The 19,066-nt window shown below is 37.7% G+C and overlaps 1 protein-coding gene across 1 annotated transcript in view; it reads left to right on the top strand.

The window, feature by feature from the left end:
• The window catches only part of hsf4 (heat shock transcription factor 4), a 30,041-nt gene extending 24,523 nt beyond the window's left edge, over positions 1-5,518 (top strand). Inside the window, exons 12-13 of the mRNA XM_044194230.1 lie at positions 187-284; positions 2,486-5,518. Coding sequence (XP_044050165.1) covers positions 187-246 — 60 coding nt within the window. The 3' untranslated portion in view covers positions 247-284; positions 2,486-5,518. The remainder of the gene's footprint in view (positions 1-186; positions 285-2,485) is intronic.
• Positions 5,519-19,066: the final 13,548 nt, after the last annotated feature.

Genomic DNA, 19,066 nt, shown 5'->3' with positions numbered 1-19,066 from the left:
ACCAGGGTCAGGTGCTGAACTTGATATTGCTGGTGTTGGCAGCCCAGCTTGGATAATAGATATCCAACATAAAGATAGAATAGGCACAGCTGTTCTAATATTTGTTATAAAATTAAGGGTTAGGGGTTAAGGTACTAAGTGTGTGTGTGTGTGTGTGTGTGTGTGTGTGTGTGTGTGTTTTTCCAGTACATGTTCCAGAACCAGGAAGCAGAGGCCTTTCCAGCTGCTGGCTGTGAGGAACACTGATCAATCTGTGCTATGGACTGTCCTTTCTGAAGTGGAAGGTAACAGTCCTGTGACTTAATCTGTTAGTGAAGCGGTCAGTTTTTCAAAAGCTGGAGGACATACTAATCTTACAGTGCAAAGTCATCAAGAGATAAGGCTGGTGATATTATACATTTTTGTTAATGTCAACAAATCCAATGAAAACACTCCAAAACCAACAATGTGTTAGTCTGTCTTTAAATACTTTCTGACTTCCCCAGCCTGTCTGTAGCACTCAGCCACAACATACTTCTTATCTTTAAAAACAGGTCATGAAAATTTACTTTCATTAAAAAAAGGAACAATAACTACCCCATACAGCAGGGCACTGTAGTTTGTAGTGTTTGTTACTCAAACAGGAGTAAATAGCGCATTTGTTGGGGACTAGTTTCAGCCATGGATTAATACATATTTGGTGCACTAATGAGTATTTCTAGCAGTAGGACAGTGTATGTGGGATTGACTCAAAGAAAACTAGAGTTCTGTGTTCATGGTGATAAAGGAACATGTTACTCAGTGCACCACTGTGTTTCTAATAGTTTTTGTATAACAATCGAACATGGAATTTGTTGATGATAAGAAAAATATAGCATATCAACATACCGATCCTTAAAAACAGGAATAGCAGAGAATTATGTGTCAAACACCATCCATATAAGCAACTAACAGCTTATTTCAAGGACAAGAGAGTTTAATCCAACTGCTTTTCTGAAACAGCACGTACTGCTCTTTAGCAAAATGTTGTCATTGCCATGGTAACATGGCAGGTGCATTTTGAGCATCTGTACTGTAGACATATGCCATTTTGATATATTAATAGTTCAAGAGCATTAAAAAAATGTTTAAAAAAATTCAAGTCCATCTAAATACAATACTAAGTAATGTTGAGAAAATTATTGGTCACTGTAATCATTCCTTCTGTCCATGCTAATCATTAATTGATCCCTTACTAACTACACTGTGTAAAAAAAAAAAGGCCAAAATCCACAGTCGTTGCAAAAACGAATTCTAAAGGTTAGCTGAAGATAAAATGAGCCTTCAGTCTGAGTTAGACAAATCAAGTCGGTATCTTTCAAATTTTGTATGAAATGATTGCTTTGTGTTTCCCTGGTCGGTATTTCCTTGCAGAGCCACAGCAGAGGGGTACATTCTGTTAGTCGCATGTAGGTTTGTTTGCCAGGACAAAAAACTTGCAATAAAGCTCAATACGACTGCAGGACAAAGACTGAATTTGGCTAACTCAGACTGCTAAAGCCACATATAGCTTTGGTTGAAGTTAGTGTAACACCCCAGTCAAATAAAGGAGGGCCTTGACTGATGGTTTAATGCAGTTTATTTGTGTTTTGTGCACTTCATTAAACCAACACAAGAGCTAAACAGAGATGTATAAACAAATAAAGGGAGGAAAATAAATTACAACTCCCCAGGACCATAACTCCATTACGTTGCTGAGCTAATAGCAACAAAAAAACTTAGTAAAATGTACACATAAGAATGAACTCAAAATCCTTACAAGACCAGAATTTTTCAAATGTACCTACTTGCCAATTGCGACTGAACCTAAACTCAAATTAGACTCTCACCATAAAGCCTTATACACTGCAAATCTCTGTGAGCTCCGTCGTTAGCATTCTGTTTACTTTACCATTACCTTTTGATACCGTCAAGTTCATTTTGTCACATCTGACTAAGGTCCTTTCAAAATAAGGAAATAACAAAATAATAACACTCAAAATTCAGACAAGAACTTCACACACATTAGTCATGAAACCAACCATGTAAGGGGGTCTTTTACACTTAGGAATTGTTTTTGCATGGAACAAGGAATGTGGACTTTGTCCACTATTTTTTACAGTTAGGAAGGGATCACTTCACTACCAGTATGGAGATGAGGGATGATTACAGCAACCAGTAACTACACATATGGCATAAACTGTAAGTATTGTATTAAGACCTTAAAATTAAATGTTACCTAACTTTATCTGTACCTGTTTGGTCTTGAATGAGTGTACTATTATATTTGCTTGGGGAGAGATGAACACTGTACCCTCACTGATCTTTACTGATGAAATACAGTGTCCCTAGAGTATTTTCATCCAAGAGTTACAGGTTATTCAGTTAATTGTTGTTTTCCTTAGCCCCATACCACCATGTGTAAATATGGAGGTGCTGTGCGTGCTCACAGGCTGCCTCTGTCATCTCTTCTTGTTTCTCTCCTCAGGCCACAGAAGCTGCTGTTCCCCTCATTATTCCACTCTTCATGATCCCACGGCCCTGCCAGGCTGTTTCTTACACATGGCTTTATTCACATTCACGCACCTACAAAATGCAGCAATGAAAAGGCCTGTATCCTTATATTTCCTGGTCAGCTGACATTGCCAGTGGACCTGTGAGCTACCAGCTCTGTGGGCATGACCGCTGCGTGCATGAGGAAAGACGCTGGTCTAAGATTTTCATAAATACCCAAACAAACAAGTGTGTTATGACATAATCATATCTAGACTCCAATATTAAGCCAGCTGGATGCAGACAGTGCATTCTTGGCTCCAGCACTTTAGTCTTTGTGTGAAAGGGAGTTCCTGCTTGTGGACGTGACTTTTTCTTCCTACTGTATAAAGAATCCATTACGGATGTACAAGTGAATATTTTTATCATTTTATCCTTATTACAAAAATACTGTATTTGTATCCAAGAGAAAACTTTGACAAAAAAGTCGCTGTGAAAAACCATCTTGGGGGCCAATGTAGCATACTTTATATTACAAGTTATGTGATTATTTTCAGTCTGTGAAAGGGTGTAGAAAATTTAAGGGCTCCTCATATTCTTCATGCATTTCAAATCATGATAAATGTGTTGAGATAGATCAGAGGTGAGTTAGCCTTCCATGATATGAAAGGTTTTTTTAGCAAAAATATGGATTCAAGCCACTCTAAAATCCATTAAGAAACCTTTTGTTTTTTGAAGCATATCATGATAGGAGGTTTTACACACTTAAGCACCCATCTAATGTATCTTTGCACAGGCCTGACATATAGCCAGAGACTTAGAGTTACTTCTCTTCTGTCCATTTAAATGTGAAGTTTAAAGGAATTATTAAAAGATAGACTTCTCATTTGACAAAACCATGAACACCACTGCATTTTTGCACAATCTGTATCACTAGTTATATATAGTTATGACAACAGGTCATTTATTTTCTGTTTGTAGATGACCAACACTTTGTTGCTCTACACATGCATGTCTAAAAGAGATACTGGCCTCAATAACAGGGTTTTCCAAAACTCGAAAGCAAAATGTGGTCTTGGAGACACAAGGTCTCTGAATGTTACTACTGTTTTCATTTGGAAACAAAGGCCACACGTTGAGACTTGAGTGTGCATAGAACGTAGAAACCCTGATAAACAGTCAAGACAGTGGGATGCTGCTTTTCATACTTTGTACAAAAAAAAGAACAAAAAAAAAGAATAATCAACTGTCCAGGAGCCAGTCTTTAAAAAGATTTCATTATGGTTGACTGCATTTCATTAAATGTATGGTGGGGTGGTTACTTGAGAATTTAATCTGTAATAGAACCATGAAAACCTGCTTGAAAAATTCTCTGGATTACTAGAAATCATCAATAACTCTAACTGATTATGCCATTTGATGTAAAATAATAGCACTGGTTGCAGGCAACAGTTTAAAGGTTAACTTAGTGCTAAATATTCTTCTGGGAAACTTCCTAGAGATTAGTTGAATCGTGCAATACTGTACATAACTGTGAGAACTCACAAAATTGCAATACATGGATGACCATAGGAATGTAGGAAACAGCAACTGTGAGTGGTGGACTGGAACACACCATAGTAAGATGCACTGCAGAAGGACTATGTTGGCCTGTGAGTCTAAAAGCCCGGCTATCTTTTTACACTGAGGCGGTCAAAAGCCTCAACTTAGCCTACGGCGAGGCTACGGCAGCTGCGTAACTCTGTAGCTACACCGTAACCCCTTAACACAGAACAGCTTTAGTATTGTTTTTTTGCACGGAATAGATGTGCATTTTGTTCCCTAAAAGAAATAAATCTGAAAGCTCTGCTAGCTCTTCACCCCGAGTCAGACCAAAAGGATTTGAACCAACTGAACAACCAGCCGACCAGCAACTCCATCGTCAGAGCTACAAGCTGCTGCTAGCAAGGTTAGAAATCAGGGCAGCGATTTGCATTAGCTTTTTGAAAAGGGCTAAGAATTGTATTTTCTCGATGATGTACTTTTGAATCTTTTGTGTACTACTACTTATTATGACTCCAATTATACTTTCTCACTATCTATATTATAACTACTGAATTCATAATGCTGTAACTTTGCATCTAGATTTGGTACAGTGTGATTCTGCAAAAGTTGGAAAAGAAAGTCTTCTGACAGACATGATTACAGTTGAGGTTTTTATGTCTGCATTAAGAGATGTAAAAAGTGAAATACGCTAAGACTAGCTCGAAGAACTGAAAGAATGTGTTCATATTGTGTAGATTTACCTAAACATTATATTAAATTAGCCTACTTAAAAAACTAACGCAAACTGCCCCCTGCAGGTTAACATTTTTATGACAGACCTTCCTTCTCAGTGCATTCGTCGGGAGAAGGGAGAAAAAGCAAGCTGTGGTGTATAACAAGTGAAATTGCACTAAAAATCACAGTTGTATGATATTTGAGAGTATACGGTACATTTTAGACATAGCATTTATTCTTGTTCCTCATGATAATATGAGTGTTAATGATTTTTTTTTCAAGGAGTGATGAACATACATTCAGTTGCTGTTGTGTTTCTAATTTATTCTGTTTTTCATTTTAATCATTTGCACTGGAAATGAACGGATGTGTGTTCAAATGACATTTATGCTTGTCAGGATTGCAAATAGATAAGGAAGTATTTTTGTTAACTGAGTGAAAAGACCTCTGCTGTAACAAAGCCTGGCATCCCAAAAGCACTTCTGCATTATATACAGACAACAATACATCAGCAAATACATATAACATATATTAACAAAAAATCAGCAAACAACAAAGTACACCCGCTGTCACTAAAGACACAGGCAATCTTAGTGCTTAGATGCTTTTGAAAGTGGGCCACAACCTTCTAAAAATGTGAATTGTTTTAAATGGTTTTTTGCAAAGACTAAAGTGTATTGTTACAGAGAGTCAAAGAAACTGACCATGTATTCCACCTTTGTATGAAATATTTAAGTTGTTAAAACAAATAAAAGTGAAAGAAAGCAGACATTGTGATTACTTTGTTGTGCATGTAATATCTGCTAGTGAATGTCCTTGTGCATGCAATAGTGATGTTACAGATCTTTCCACATCATTATCCTAGTGATTATTTTACAGATAAACCTAGCAACCCCAGCCCCCTAAAAAAAGAAACAAGAACGATGAGCCAGCCTCGAAAAAAGGAACGGAGCCATAAGATCTGGCTACCTTCAAAGAGCCGTAATTCCCATCTCTAGCATGCAAGTGATCGTTAGCTAAACCCTCTACCCCAAATAGCATAGTCCAGTATAGCAACTGTAACTGTCTGTCAAGCTTTGGATTTCTCCACTTGCTCCATGGGGCTATATACCATGAGTTTGGAGAGTGATGTCTTTTTTTGCCTTTGCAAAATCGAAAATGTCTAAGTGTAAGGAACTGATTAAACTGTGTGTTTGTCTGCTCTAACGTTAGCCTGCCCGGCAGTAGTTACCCATAGTATTATACCATGTTCTGGGTGAATACTCGATCCTGATTGGCTGCAGGGTGTCCATTAATTCCTGACAATGGACACCTACTAAAGTGACAGACTCAGTATATTGACTTAAAATATTGTTTAGCAGCAGAATCTTTTAAACATATGAACAGATTTCTTTGAATCCATCTTGCTTAGTTTTCTAGATCTATGTATTTTTTGTATAGCTGTAAAAAAAGAAATCAAATAAATGACTGCAATTGGTAGCTTCTGTTGTGGTTCTAAATTCTTATTCAAAACAGCATCCCTGATATAGCAAATATCCAAAAATATAGTACCATAAATAATACAGAATGCAGTAATTCATGACTGATTTCATATGAATGATGACAACACAAAAATCACACTTATTCCAAAAATATTGATGTGCACACTATATGTCTACAAAAACACACTGACTTACATCGCACTGACAAACAAGTCTGCACTGCAAGATAAATGGGACAGATTTGTAACAAGGTACTGATAGACTGACGGGTCAGGTGGAGAAGGTGGATTCTCAGGCTGAGGATTGTTCCTAACATGTCCGTAGCATCCACATATAACAGACATGAAGTGCTCCACAGATGAGAGCTACTTCAGAAAACAATTTTGTTCTTACCTCCAGCACCTTGAAGAGATCTCCATTGCCCTTTCATCAGCTCAGACAGAGACTGTCCGACACTGTCTCATTCTGAATGGTACGTTATGTGTCTATGTCTGTCTGCCTGTCTGTCTGTCTTCTGGTTTGCTTTGTCCACTTCTGCCTGTTTTGTTTTCCCTCTCTGTCATTCTTTTCTTCTTTTAATTGCGTTTTCTTTTCTTTTTTTTTACATTGCTGTTGCTTTAAACGTGCAAAACCATTTTTAGTAGCACTATACAAAGAAAGGCATTATCTTCACATGATGTCTTAGGACGTACAACAAAGGCTGAGGTGGGGCCATCTGTAATAACCAGCACACTATCTCTGGGAAAAAATGGCTTCACAAAACATACTTTTCATTTAGGAATGCCTGTTATCTTTTGTCCTCCACATGGCACAGATAACCAGCACTTTAGAAACTGCCAACCTGAACAGTAGCCTGTCCTGGATTAGATAAACATGCAATTGTGGTCATTTAACAATACTCATTTACAAGGCTGCCAGATATCAGTGTATTACAAAGATATTTTTAGAAAAGGGTTGGTAAAGTGTCATTTTGTGTGAAAAGACAATTTTATTAAACATTCAAAAGATAAGAACCACTTTTTTAGTTCACTTTGGCTCTGTTGGTAACATAAATCTCTTGAGAGATTCATGCTAACATGCTACATTTTCAGGTTGCCTGTCTGGCAGCTGCAGCAACCAAATCAATATGGTTATCTCTAGTTTGACTTTAGAGTAACTTAATACCAGGCAAAAAAAAAGCTGCTCTCGCTGGTTGAAAGTTTCAAGTCTGTTGCTCTTGATGCTGAGTATGGTCAGAAGTATGCTCTGTTGCACCTGTAACCACACCCAACAGTGATGTTACAGTGTACTGACACACCCTGGTGTACGCTTCAACATCAACTCAGAAAAGTTCAGCCACTGGAGGTCAGCATAAACAAGATTTTCAGTTTGTGTTAAGTTGCTCTTTCTTTGAACTTGTAAGCACAAATGTATCACTTAGAAACAATTTCAGGGCAAATGTGAGATTAAAAAAAAGCATTTTACCATGTTTAATTTTTTAGGAAATTTAAATTTGCTTCTATCTATCTGCGCTATTATTGTAACATAATCCAGCATAAACACAGGAATAAAGTGGTTGTTTCAGTTTGAAATAATGTAGTGACAATGCAAAAAGGTGTATGAGCCACAGCAGTGCAGTTCTGTAATGGAAATCCAAAGCTCTTGCATTTACCTTGTAGTGCAAGTTTGAATTTCCACTACATTTCACCCTGCTTCCTTTTTGTATTCACGGCTGCTGTGTGTAAGAGTTTATCGAGTTCTGTGTGTGCGTGTGCGTAGGTGTGTGTGTGTGTGTGTGTGTGTGTGTGTGTATTTCCAAGTATGTATGTTTTGTATTTAAATATAAATAAAAGAATCAAATGTGTGAGGGAGAGAGAGAGAGTGAAACAGAGAAAGTGTTCCAAAATTCATACAGGTGTGGGCATACTGTGAGGTATCCTCATTGATCCTCTGCAGTGGCCATAACATTGACTGCAGGAGTCTGGATTCCAGTTACATGACTCAAGAAATGAATTGGTAAACTTTAGACTTGACTTGAAAAGACTTGCAACTTGACTTTGACTTTAACACCAATGACTTGTGACTTCACTTGGTCTTCTTTAATTTGAAATGACTTGATATCTGGCCCAAGTCCAAAGATTAAAAAAGCATGCAGCGAATCAACTCTTCACTTTCAACAAGATGTATGACAACAGATGTACTTTGAACCAATCAGACATCAGCCAATCATGTGGGACAAGCTGGAAGAAAAGCACAGGCAGCGCAGACCAGCAGTCAGACACTTTCTGATGTGAAAACTAAAGGCAACATTCACACATACATTCAGATCAGAAATGACAAATAACTGTAATTGTGTCACAGAAATAACATACCAAGGCACATCTGATCATTTTGCTCATAAAGGATAAGTTCATATTTCAAGTCTGTCTTAAAACAATACTTACATGCCCATATGTACATTGAATTGTTCCTCCTTTAAATGTGTGATGGAGGACAAAATCCACTGTTCCCTTTTTGTAAAGAAATGAAAAGTGATGAATACTCATTTTAAAAAGCATTCAATATTTATTTAAACTTAATACACTTATTTGGCCAAATGTCTTATTTGGGACTGAAACACAAAGTTGAGGACTTGACTTGAAGCTTGAGACTTGAGACTTGCAAAACAATGATTGTGGCCAACTTCTGATTGACAGTAATGGCTACCAGCTGACAGCGTAGTTGTGATGAACAGTCATTTGCACATCTGTGTTGTGCCACAGTTCCATCTGCTAGTGTTGTCACTTTGATTTCTTACCAGAAATCTGCCCCTACCGTAAGATTTGGTAACCAAGCGATTATTGATGAGTCATGAATCGCAAAGCACAAAACACATACAGACACTTTCGGGTGTATTTTTTTTTTCCACAAAATATGAAATGAAAGTGGCAATATACACACGCCAACCCCCCAACATTACAAAGATAGTGTTTTGAAGATGGCATTCATTTCAAAATCCTGTAAATTAGGCATAACTACTTATACTATGAATTATAGTATGTGATCCAACATATTTTAAGGGCTTTATGTGTGTACACAAAAGCACACACACACACACACACACACACACACACACACACACACAGACGAAAAGTACACCTGCTATAAATAGCTCTCTCGTCTCAACTTGTGTATCTCTCTGGTTCTTTTCGTCTTGTCTTCTCTTTGTTTCATGGTGTCTGAGCTGCACTCGTCTCCAGTTACGCCTCTGATGCAGCACATGTTCCATTTGTGAATCCTCCAAATTAGATTTCAGTGCTTTTAACCAGCCATCAACCTGAGAGTGTTAGAGGGGAAATCACTGTCTAAAATTTTATTACAACAATGATGACAGAGAAAATGTTGTTTTTTTCTGATTACTGGCATGTCATAGTGGCTGTCAGGTATGAAGCAAGATATGTGCAGTTTCCCACTACAACGTTATACTGAATATATTTTATTGTTCTTTTTAAATGGACAAATGAATCAGTGAATTTTCTAAATTTGGACTTCAGTCATTAGTCTTGTTTTTAATGTTTCTAATCCTTTTGTTGTAATCACTGCTGCTGTTTCATGTTTTTATTAAATTAATCTTTCACGAGGTCAGCCCCATTAGGTGTTATTATTGCTGCTGTTTATATTTACTACTCTAAATATTTCAAATTGAACTAGATGGTTGGAGCTTCAGTCTGATCAGCAGCAGTGTGGCAAGTAGTGAGACCTGGAAGATGGCTTTATCTTTGCTGTTTGATATTTGGGGATATCATGCCTGAGCAGTTTGTCTTACATTTCCACTTTTCTTTGTGTTGTAGTTGCAGTTTTTAATTTTATGTAAGCCGCATGTCTGGCATTCATGCCGTTACGTTTATGACATTTAGCTGATCTTGGTCAAGAACCTGTTACACATACCAAAGTTGTGGTGGATATTACACCTGTGAACTAAGGGACAATTTTCTTTTAGGCTACCCATCTTTGGTTCTCAAAAAGAAAAAGGTTCCAATAAAAGTCGATTCAAAACAATGTTTGTTTTTTTAAATTGTCTATACTGTATCATAGGAACTTGCAATATTAATAACTGTAGTTTGTGGCAAAGTGAACCAGGTGATATTTGCTCAGTTTCAGCTCCACCAATACAAGAGCAGGGCTGTATATGAAGGGTTATTGTTAGACCTTTAGAAAAAGCTTTTTAGCTTTCAGAAAGCAAACTCTTTAAAATAAAAAATGGAATTGGATTTCTATCTCACAGTGTTGCTCTCTCCTGGCATCCTTTGTCTTTCCTCTCCTCTCTACTGTTCATCCCTCCATACTCATCTCTTCTTTTCCTTTCTCTCGCTTTCTTCCATTCTCCTCTACTCTTTATGTACAGATTGCTCTCTATTCTTGCCTCCACATCCATCTCCACTCTGTTTTCTGTGCCCTTTCTTCTCCCCTGCCCCCTTTACCATCCTCTTCCTCCACTTCTCTCTTCTCCTACACCTCTTCTGTGTCATTGTGAATCAGCCTTCCTCCCCATTTGGGCATTTTTCATCTTCCATCTGATCCTGCACCTTATTTCCTCTCTTATCTCCTGCACCTTTCATTGTTCTCGCTTCATTCTGCAACTCTTTTGCTCCCCACTCACTATACACAATCTCTCTTACACCCTCCCCTCTAATGCTTCCTCTTCTCCTCTTCACCTCCTCCTCCCTCCCTCCCTCCTCCTCCATACTGCTGCATTATTCAGAGTGCTATTTGGAATGGCTTGTGCTGTCCCTGAGTAACTCTCCTCTTGCACTCCATGGAGCATCACTCTGGAGGTCAAACCATGGCGCACTCTCTCAAACTCATGAAATCACACACATGTATTCAGATTCCTTACATTCAGGCGTTTCCCTGCACATACCGAGGGGAATTGTCATGTCACACATGCTCCTTGTTTTCTCTTTCTTCCCCAAATACCAGCCAGGGGTCTTCAGAGATCACTTAACCAGCAGCTGCAGGCAGATGCAGGACCCGACTACAACAGAACAAGGCGTCTTTTATTCATAACTACCAGTAGCACCGAGCTGAAGCACTTCAACAGCAGGCGCCACAGCCTTACAACACAGAGCAGGGACAAGGTTCTGCACAGAGGACAAAAAAGAAAAAAAAGAAACATCCCTGCATATTTAATTGCTTAAAAAGCAGGGAGGACTGAATGGAAATACAAAGAGATACAAAGAGTCGCTTCACAGGAAGATTCTGCATCTTTAGAAATGTGCAAAAGTAAAGGAGGAGGAAGAACAGATATCAGAGGGAGGTAAGAAGAGATAAGAAGATAAAACATGTTGGTGAAATGAGCAATTGACAGTATAATATCAAGTGCAGAAACTGATTTTCAATGACAAATACATGGTGATGAAGTGTATATGAAGTATGAAATCACAAGTGTTCTGGGAGAGACAGAAAACCCTTTGAGCTGCTTTTCCTCAAACATCTGCTGCTTGAAGTGGCTGTTTTGGCAGTTGTCTCCATTATTGAGTTTCCTCTTTTTTCCTCAAAGTGGCCTCTGTGGCCTCAGCTATCTCTTTGTTCTGATGGGAAAGTTTTTTTCCCCCCTACTTAATTTTGTGCCTAATAGCTGTGCAAATGAACTACAGGGAACACGACTAAAAGATATGAGTGTTCTTGGAAAAAAGTCAGGTTTAGTGGTAGTGGTGGCACTGATGATGTGACTGGAGCATCAGGGTTGAAACTCTTGTGCATTTTTCATGCAAAATGTCTTTTTATAGCCGTGCTCGAGTTGTGAGGATTCAAGCTAGCTGCCAGTGAAGTGGAGTTACTGATGTCAAACAAGACTGGGTCATGGAATCAGTGATGATTTATATTTGATTACAAAAGATCAAGATCTTAAAGGCCACAACACAATTATGCACTGAGCTTTATCAGTCCAATGTACAGTATATTTTTAGCAACATTCATTGTTTTCACGTATAAGTGAAAATAAGTCATTTCACCATCTCTTTGGATTATGAAGCCTGACTTAATGCCTTTAAAAAGAGCTCACATTATGAATCACCGACAAGGTCAAATCTTATATGACAGAATGTATCCTTGAAAATCTCACAAGCTCATAGCAGCTGATATAAAAAAAAGAAAAATCACACACAAGCACCCTTCTTTTGAAAACTCTCTCTCCACAACAAGTGAGAAAGAGGTCACTGTTATATTACTGTATTACAGTTAAAGCAGCTAAGGGGACTTCAGTGTTTATCAGTCTGTTTTACTTTGAAGCCTCAATAACTTGCTTGAGCAAATAAGACCATTAACAAAATAATTGGGTGTTTCCATACAGTATTGATTCCAAATGTTTCCCACTGTTGGCAGCAAAGTGGCAGAGGGTCGGCAGTCGGCACTGTCAGTTGGAGCTTTACTTCAAATTACAGAGCTAAAGCTGCACAGCAACATTAAGTGGCCTACATAAACAGTCTCAAACTTTTACTTTTACATTTCACCATCAGTGAAATGTAAAACAAGGTCTTAACTTTGGCATTTACTATAGCTATCAGCCTACCCTTCACAAACAATCAACCAATCAAGTGACTATAACTATTAAGACACAGCTAACCATCACACACACATACAACATCACATTGATATACTAATGAACAATTGCTGACTCACCACTTTGTTTGAATGAAACAAGAAAATGTGTCCAAATCGTCACCAACCTACTAAACCTTCGAAATACAACACTTGACAAATTAGCTACTGTTTTCCTTCACACTTGGCTGCTTATATTCCCTATTCATAACCAGCCAAAACACAGACCACTTGGTAAGCCCTGACCCGTCACTGTTAGTTTGTCATTCTTCCTGGTGCACAACTCTGTATGTGTTAAATAAGGAGGGGCCAGACTGATTGCGCTGCAGAGCGGTGAGTGTGTGTAAGATAAATTGAAACAGGGAAAAAATTATTAGTATGCACTATGATCAACGGGGGGCACAGGGGCTCAGTGGTTAACACTGTCGCCTCACAGCAAGAAGGTCCTGCATTTGAATCCAGCAGTTGGGTTCTTTCTGTGAGGAGTTTACTTGTTCTCTCTGTGTCTTTGTGGGTTTCCTCTGGGTGCTCTGGTTTCCTCCAACAGTCTAAAGGTTAGGTGACTTGGAAACTCAAAATTGCCCGTATGTGTGAATGGGTTTCTGTGTGTTTTATCCCTGCGACAGACCTGTCCAGGGCGTACCCTGCCTCTTGCCCAGTGCATTCAGGAAAAGCAGTTTTAAAAGGTAATGGATGGATTATAATCAATGTTTCATTGTGATTTTATAAAGTAATGTCATTTTAATATTAACCTTTTCATTTAAAAGAAAAATGTAAAATTGACACGACAGTTCATGAAATCCATTTTCCATGCATTTTTAATGATTTGTTATTTGAAATTTAAATAAAACTATTAATTTAAACTGTAATAAACTATTAAAACTATTAATTACATTTAAAAGGCTCTGACTCTTCAGTTTTGTTGTTTCTGAATGACACTAGACAGCTTTGCTAATATACATTTTAGTGACATTTTATTAGATACAATATGTAGCATACTGTATTTCTTGTTTATGAGAGGATAATATATATTTACATTATGCCAGACAAACTGTCATCCTAATCTTCTTCATTTCTTGATATTATCCAAGTTTTACACAATCTGATTTCTGCTTTTTGTAAATCTATTTTAACAACATTTTTTAGTTCCTCTTCAGTTGCAAAGATGTTGTGACGTATCATTGATGATTCATCATATCACGTATCATACTGTACAACATAGATCTGCTCTTCCTTTTCTTATTACACAACTAGTATATCACTTTGAATTGCATTTGTTTGAACATGAGCTATACAGTTAAACATAAACTACACACACACTCGTGCACACACGTACTCATCACACATTGACTGTTTGCTGTTTGTGTGGATTAAGAGGGATTACACTCCACGGACACATGCTTCAGTGCCTTATGGGGGTTTGTGTATGTGTGTGTATTTTACTTATTGTTATTGTGAGTTCCAGCCTTTAGCTGCCGCTGTCTCGCAGCTTGCATGAGACTGCAGACTGCTTGTGTTTATATTTAGCGGTCTGGGTCATTACTATAGGTTGGTATGAAGGGTCTGCAGATGATAGGGATGTCCTAAATAAAGGCTAAAGTACCTGCATGGTTCAGCTCTGTAACTGTAATTGGTAGTCACCATATTTGGAGAAAATATTGCTACTGTCATCAGAATCAGAAATACTTCATTGATCCCCGAGGGAAACTCTTTAAATGTGAAAACCTTGTATTTCTAATATGTTATTTAGAAGATCTAAGAAAAACAGCTTTGTTTGGATGAACTGCAATGCATTTCTGACTTTAACATATAACCCTTCAACTCATTTAGAAGCATTAAAATGAGCGGAGAGCATCGATATATGAAAGTAATGAAATGTGTGTGTGTGTGTGTGTGTGTGTTAATGTTTAAAGTCCACTGGCTTTTCTCGTCCACTTGTTCAGTACTGTTAATGAATGTACCAGTTACTGCCTTCAAGATTAAATATATGGGATTGAAACCGCAGTAGATTCATTATAATACCTGTACATTTCTGTTTGCAGAACATGTACTCCTTGCTTTGATCCAGCTATTACTATGCACACAGTAGGCTAAATCTAATCTAAAAGGTTTTACTGAACTCTCTGAAGGTAAAAAAGCCATGTTAGGCCATCTTGGCTCATACTGCTGTAAAATTCATGGACAGGTTCATCTTCAGAAGTTTTGCCCCCTGGATTAGCTAATTTTGCAGCAGTATATAACAGTATAGGGATCTTCTTACGAGGCAACCAGCCTGACTTACCAAGCTAGCTGTTTGGTTAGCCACCTAGCAAACTTCCTGTTCATCTGCAGTAATAACAAACATTCATTACTTATCTTTTTATACAGTATATAGCTGTAGCTGTACTAGAGTGTACTTCAAAAGAGGTAGAAAGATATTACAAAAATGTTCTGAAAGTCTTTGAATGTTTTGTAGAGATATTTATTGCTGTTGCTAACTGTACTGAGCTGACCATTGGTCGTTCCTTCCAGTTGATTATGGGAAGGTGAAACACAGTCTCCAGCACAGCAATGTTAACATGAACTTCTCGCTCAAGCTGTCTTTTTCATTCTTCACACAATTACTTTTGCTTCCATGTGTACAAAACTGTCATCGCTGTGTGCTCAATTATCACTTGTCGCCCATCTCCTGTAACCAGTGGTGATTGGGGGGATGGGGGCTTAGTGTATAGATAGTTAACAGAGAGTTTTCAAGCTGCTTTCATGTCCTTGTTTACTCTCTTCATCTTTTTTAGTCAATTTGCTTGTCTTGTCTTCATTTAAAATGACAAAAAAAGGGAAATAAAACAATTACAGTAAATAGAAAGAATACTGTGTTAAACTGACAAGAAAGGACAGTAAAGATTGCTAAATAATTCAATGCAGTTTTAAATATATATATATCAAAATCAAATTGAATGATTTCCTGGGAAATGCTATTTTCAAATATATTTTTTAGGTTTCAACATTAGGCCATATACTGTAGCATAACTGATTTTCTTGGTAGAAAACTAGTACACATATATTATTTCTCTTATTGTGGAGGATTAAAATTAGTTCACAAATGGGTATTGCCATTTGAAGTAAAAACACACCAAGTACCCCACACACAAAAGGATTAACTACATATATTATTATATAATTACCCATCATTAACAGCTGCAGAAGAAATAAATATTACATAATCAATGTTAACAAACAAACAAAACCAGAACACAGTAGTGGTGTGGTAGGCAAAGACAAGTACATCACAAATTCATGTCTGATAAATATGGTGTTATTTAAAGAAATGTTTGTAATAGCCCCACAACTTTCCAAACTGTCCAGGCTTCACTCAGGAAGCAGGAGTAGGCGTATTGTTTTGGAAGGCCCACACAGTGCAGTGCCCCCAGATCAGTCAGGGCTTTGGTGCTTTGTTTGATTGTTTACCACTGCAATAACTGCAACTCTAAAATGGAATCACCTTTGTGGAGAGATGAGATTTTGCTCTTGCTCAGCACCATGCAGTTTCAAAGCCACATTCCTGCCCAAGTTGGGGATGATGGCTACTGTCACAGTGAGAATACTACAGTGAGACACCAGATGTTGATCAGGAAGGGTTTCAGGAACTGAACTTCAGTGGTGAACTTTTACAGTTCTTCAACATCAAAATACAACCAATGGCATTAAATTTCACAACTCACCAGAAGTTTCTCAGAAGTCAGCGATCTCTAACCCTAATGCCTGTAATCATGTTATTACTGTTGTAATTTTTAACACACACAATAACTAGATATAATAGAAAGAAAAACATTAAGAGTCTACACATCAAGAGTCAACGGCTCTGTGAGGCTGTATTTAGGCACAGCGGTGCTTTGAGCTAAATGCCAATGTCAGCATGCTAACATGCTGACAGTGATAATGCTAGCATGCTAATGTTAAGTAGGCATAATGTTTAGCATGTTCACCATCTTAGTTTAGCGTGTTAGCATGCTAACATTTGCTAAGTAGCAGAAACCACACAAGTACAGCTGAGGCTGATGAGAATGTTATTTTTGTTTTGCAGGTATTTGGTCATAAAGTATTAGACAATTAGATTTTTGAGATGATTTTTTATTTTTGGCATTTCTGCTTTATTGTGATGTTATACCTGGAGAGAGACATGAAAGGCAGGGGAGAGAGAAAGGGGATGACATGCAGCAAAGGGCCCTGTAATCAAATATCCACCGTCTCATAATAATCTTAATAAGCTACACTTAACTTGACAGTTCATGCACTATTACTTACTACTTGTATTATTACACTTTAAAGCTGCTCCTTTCTCCACTGCTTTCAGCTGTCATTTCAGTGTCAGTGTGACCCGCCTCCACCCCTTTCACCTCCAGTTTTATCACAACCAGCTGTCTGTGGGTCCTTCCAGTGAGCTCATCAGAAGTTCCACATCACATCCATCCAGATCTTAAGCTACACCTGTTCTTTACAGTCATCAGGAGGATATTCCTGTATGGCTCATGGCGTCACTATGGACATCACAATGGGGTCTAGTTGCCAAAGACTCCTCACATATCTCATTAACGTTTCCCATTGTGCACACTATGTGAAAGAAATGTATTTCCTAAGAATTCCTTAAGAACACTTTTCAATTAACCTCTCCTGATTTAAACAAAGCTCAAATAATTCAAATCTATCAACATGATATATGTTTAATCACCGGCACATTTAAAGAACTGAGTCACTGCAACAAAAGGTACTTAGATTGTTACCACAGCTGTAAGTGTTGTGGCCATTTTTCTTACTGTCACTGCCAGCAGAAAGCAATTACTATGTATCTCTTGAATGGTCTGTAAAATTAATGACTGTTTAGGTTATCATGAAAGGGTGATTTTGGTAATTTTGTATAAAATACAATGAAACTCAATTTTAAGATCATTGATAACCGTGTCTTCTTCTACTGTGACTGTTTGGCCTTTATGATAAAATCTGTGAAAGGAGTTATCTTCTTTACTTCTTCTTCTTTACTGTGGATATTTTTGTCACAATGAATACATTTCATCGTTTATTTTACTTTCATTATTTAGTTTACTTTGATACAAATGATTTGTCCTGCAACAGGAAACAGACCTCAGTAACATCATTTCATTTATTTAATTGTGGTATTACATTTTAGGAATATTGAATATAAGTGTACGTGAATAAGTGAATTTTTTACGTAGGAGCATTATAAACAAATTTACCCCCACTGCCAGAGCAACATAGCAACACACACACCCACACACAATAATCAGACGTGTGGCCAGTGGATTAGGTTGTTTCAGTTCAATCAAATCAGTTCACAGCACCTCACACTACCAATTTTGAACCTTTTTATGCAATTACTTTTTGATATGTTCTTTTTCCAAGGTTATAGTTACATTGCTCACATTTTTAGCTAAACATCCAGTGACAGATAAATATACATACTTCAATGGAATAGTTAAATACCTGGAATTACTTTCTTGCCAAGAGGTAGATGAGAAGATTCATACCACTTTAATGACTGTATGGGAAATATGCTTAGCATGAAGACTGGAAATGGGGAAAAAGCTAGCCCAGCTCAGTCCAACAGTAACAAAATCCACCTACAGTACGAGCCCCACTAAATCTCATTATTAACACGTCACATCTCATTTGTTTTATTCTCATAAAAACCACAGTGAAAAAAATAGGTTTGTGTGGGACTATTTCTTGGGGGGTAGCAGTGATTTTCTGGAGTTGTTTCCTGGCAACCTCATGGTGAGCTATAAAGGTGCTGGTAGGTGGATTTTGTTTTGCCATTTCCGCCTGTTTCCAGTCTTTCTGCCAACCTAAGCTAACCAGCTGCTAGATGTCACTTCATATTTAACCTACAGACATGAGAGTGGTTTCAATCTTCTTTTCTAACTCTCAGCAAGAAAGCGAAAAACCATGTTTCCCAAAATGTTATTCCCTTAAACCTTTTATACATTTCCATGGTGTTACGGGGTAACTATGAGGTACGTAGCTGTCATCTTAAGAAGCAGAAGAAGAGGAGGAGGAGGACAGAAGACATGCAAAACACACCAGCAATGGGCAGTATAGATTTGTAAAACAATATGCTTTAAACCTATTTGTGTCTCACACATTTCAAAGGAATCTAGGCCAAATCTTTGTGGTTGTTCTTCTTGTGATAATCTTTTGATCTTTTCACTCTGCCCCTGGCATTGAGGTCAAGCTCAGCAACAAAGAAATGTCCCTGGAGATGGTAGGGATTCAGTATTTTATTC

The sequence above is a fragment of the Siniperca chuatsi genome, linkage group LG4, assembly GCF_020085105.1.
Source record: "Siniperca chuatsi isolate FFG_IHB_CAS linkage group LG4, ASM2008510v1, whole genome shotgun sequence".
NCBI lineage: Eukaryota > Metazoa > Chordata > Actinopteri > Centrarchiformes > Sinipercidae > Siniperca > Siniperca chuatsi.
The sequence above is the reverse complement of the archived record's forward strand: the minus strand, read 5'-3'. Positions and strand labels throughout refer to the sequence as shown.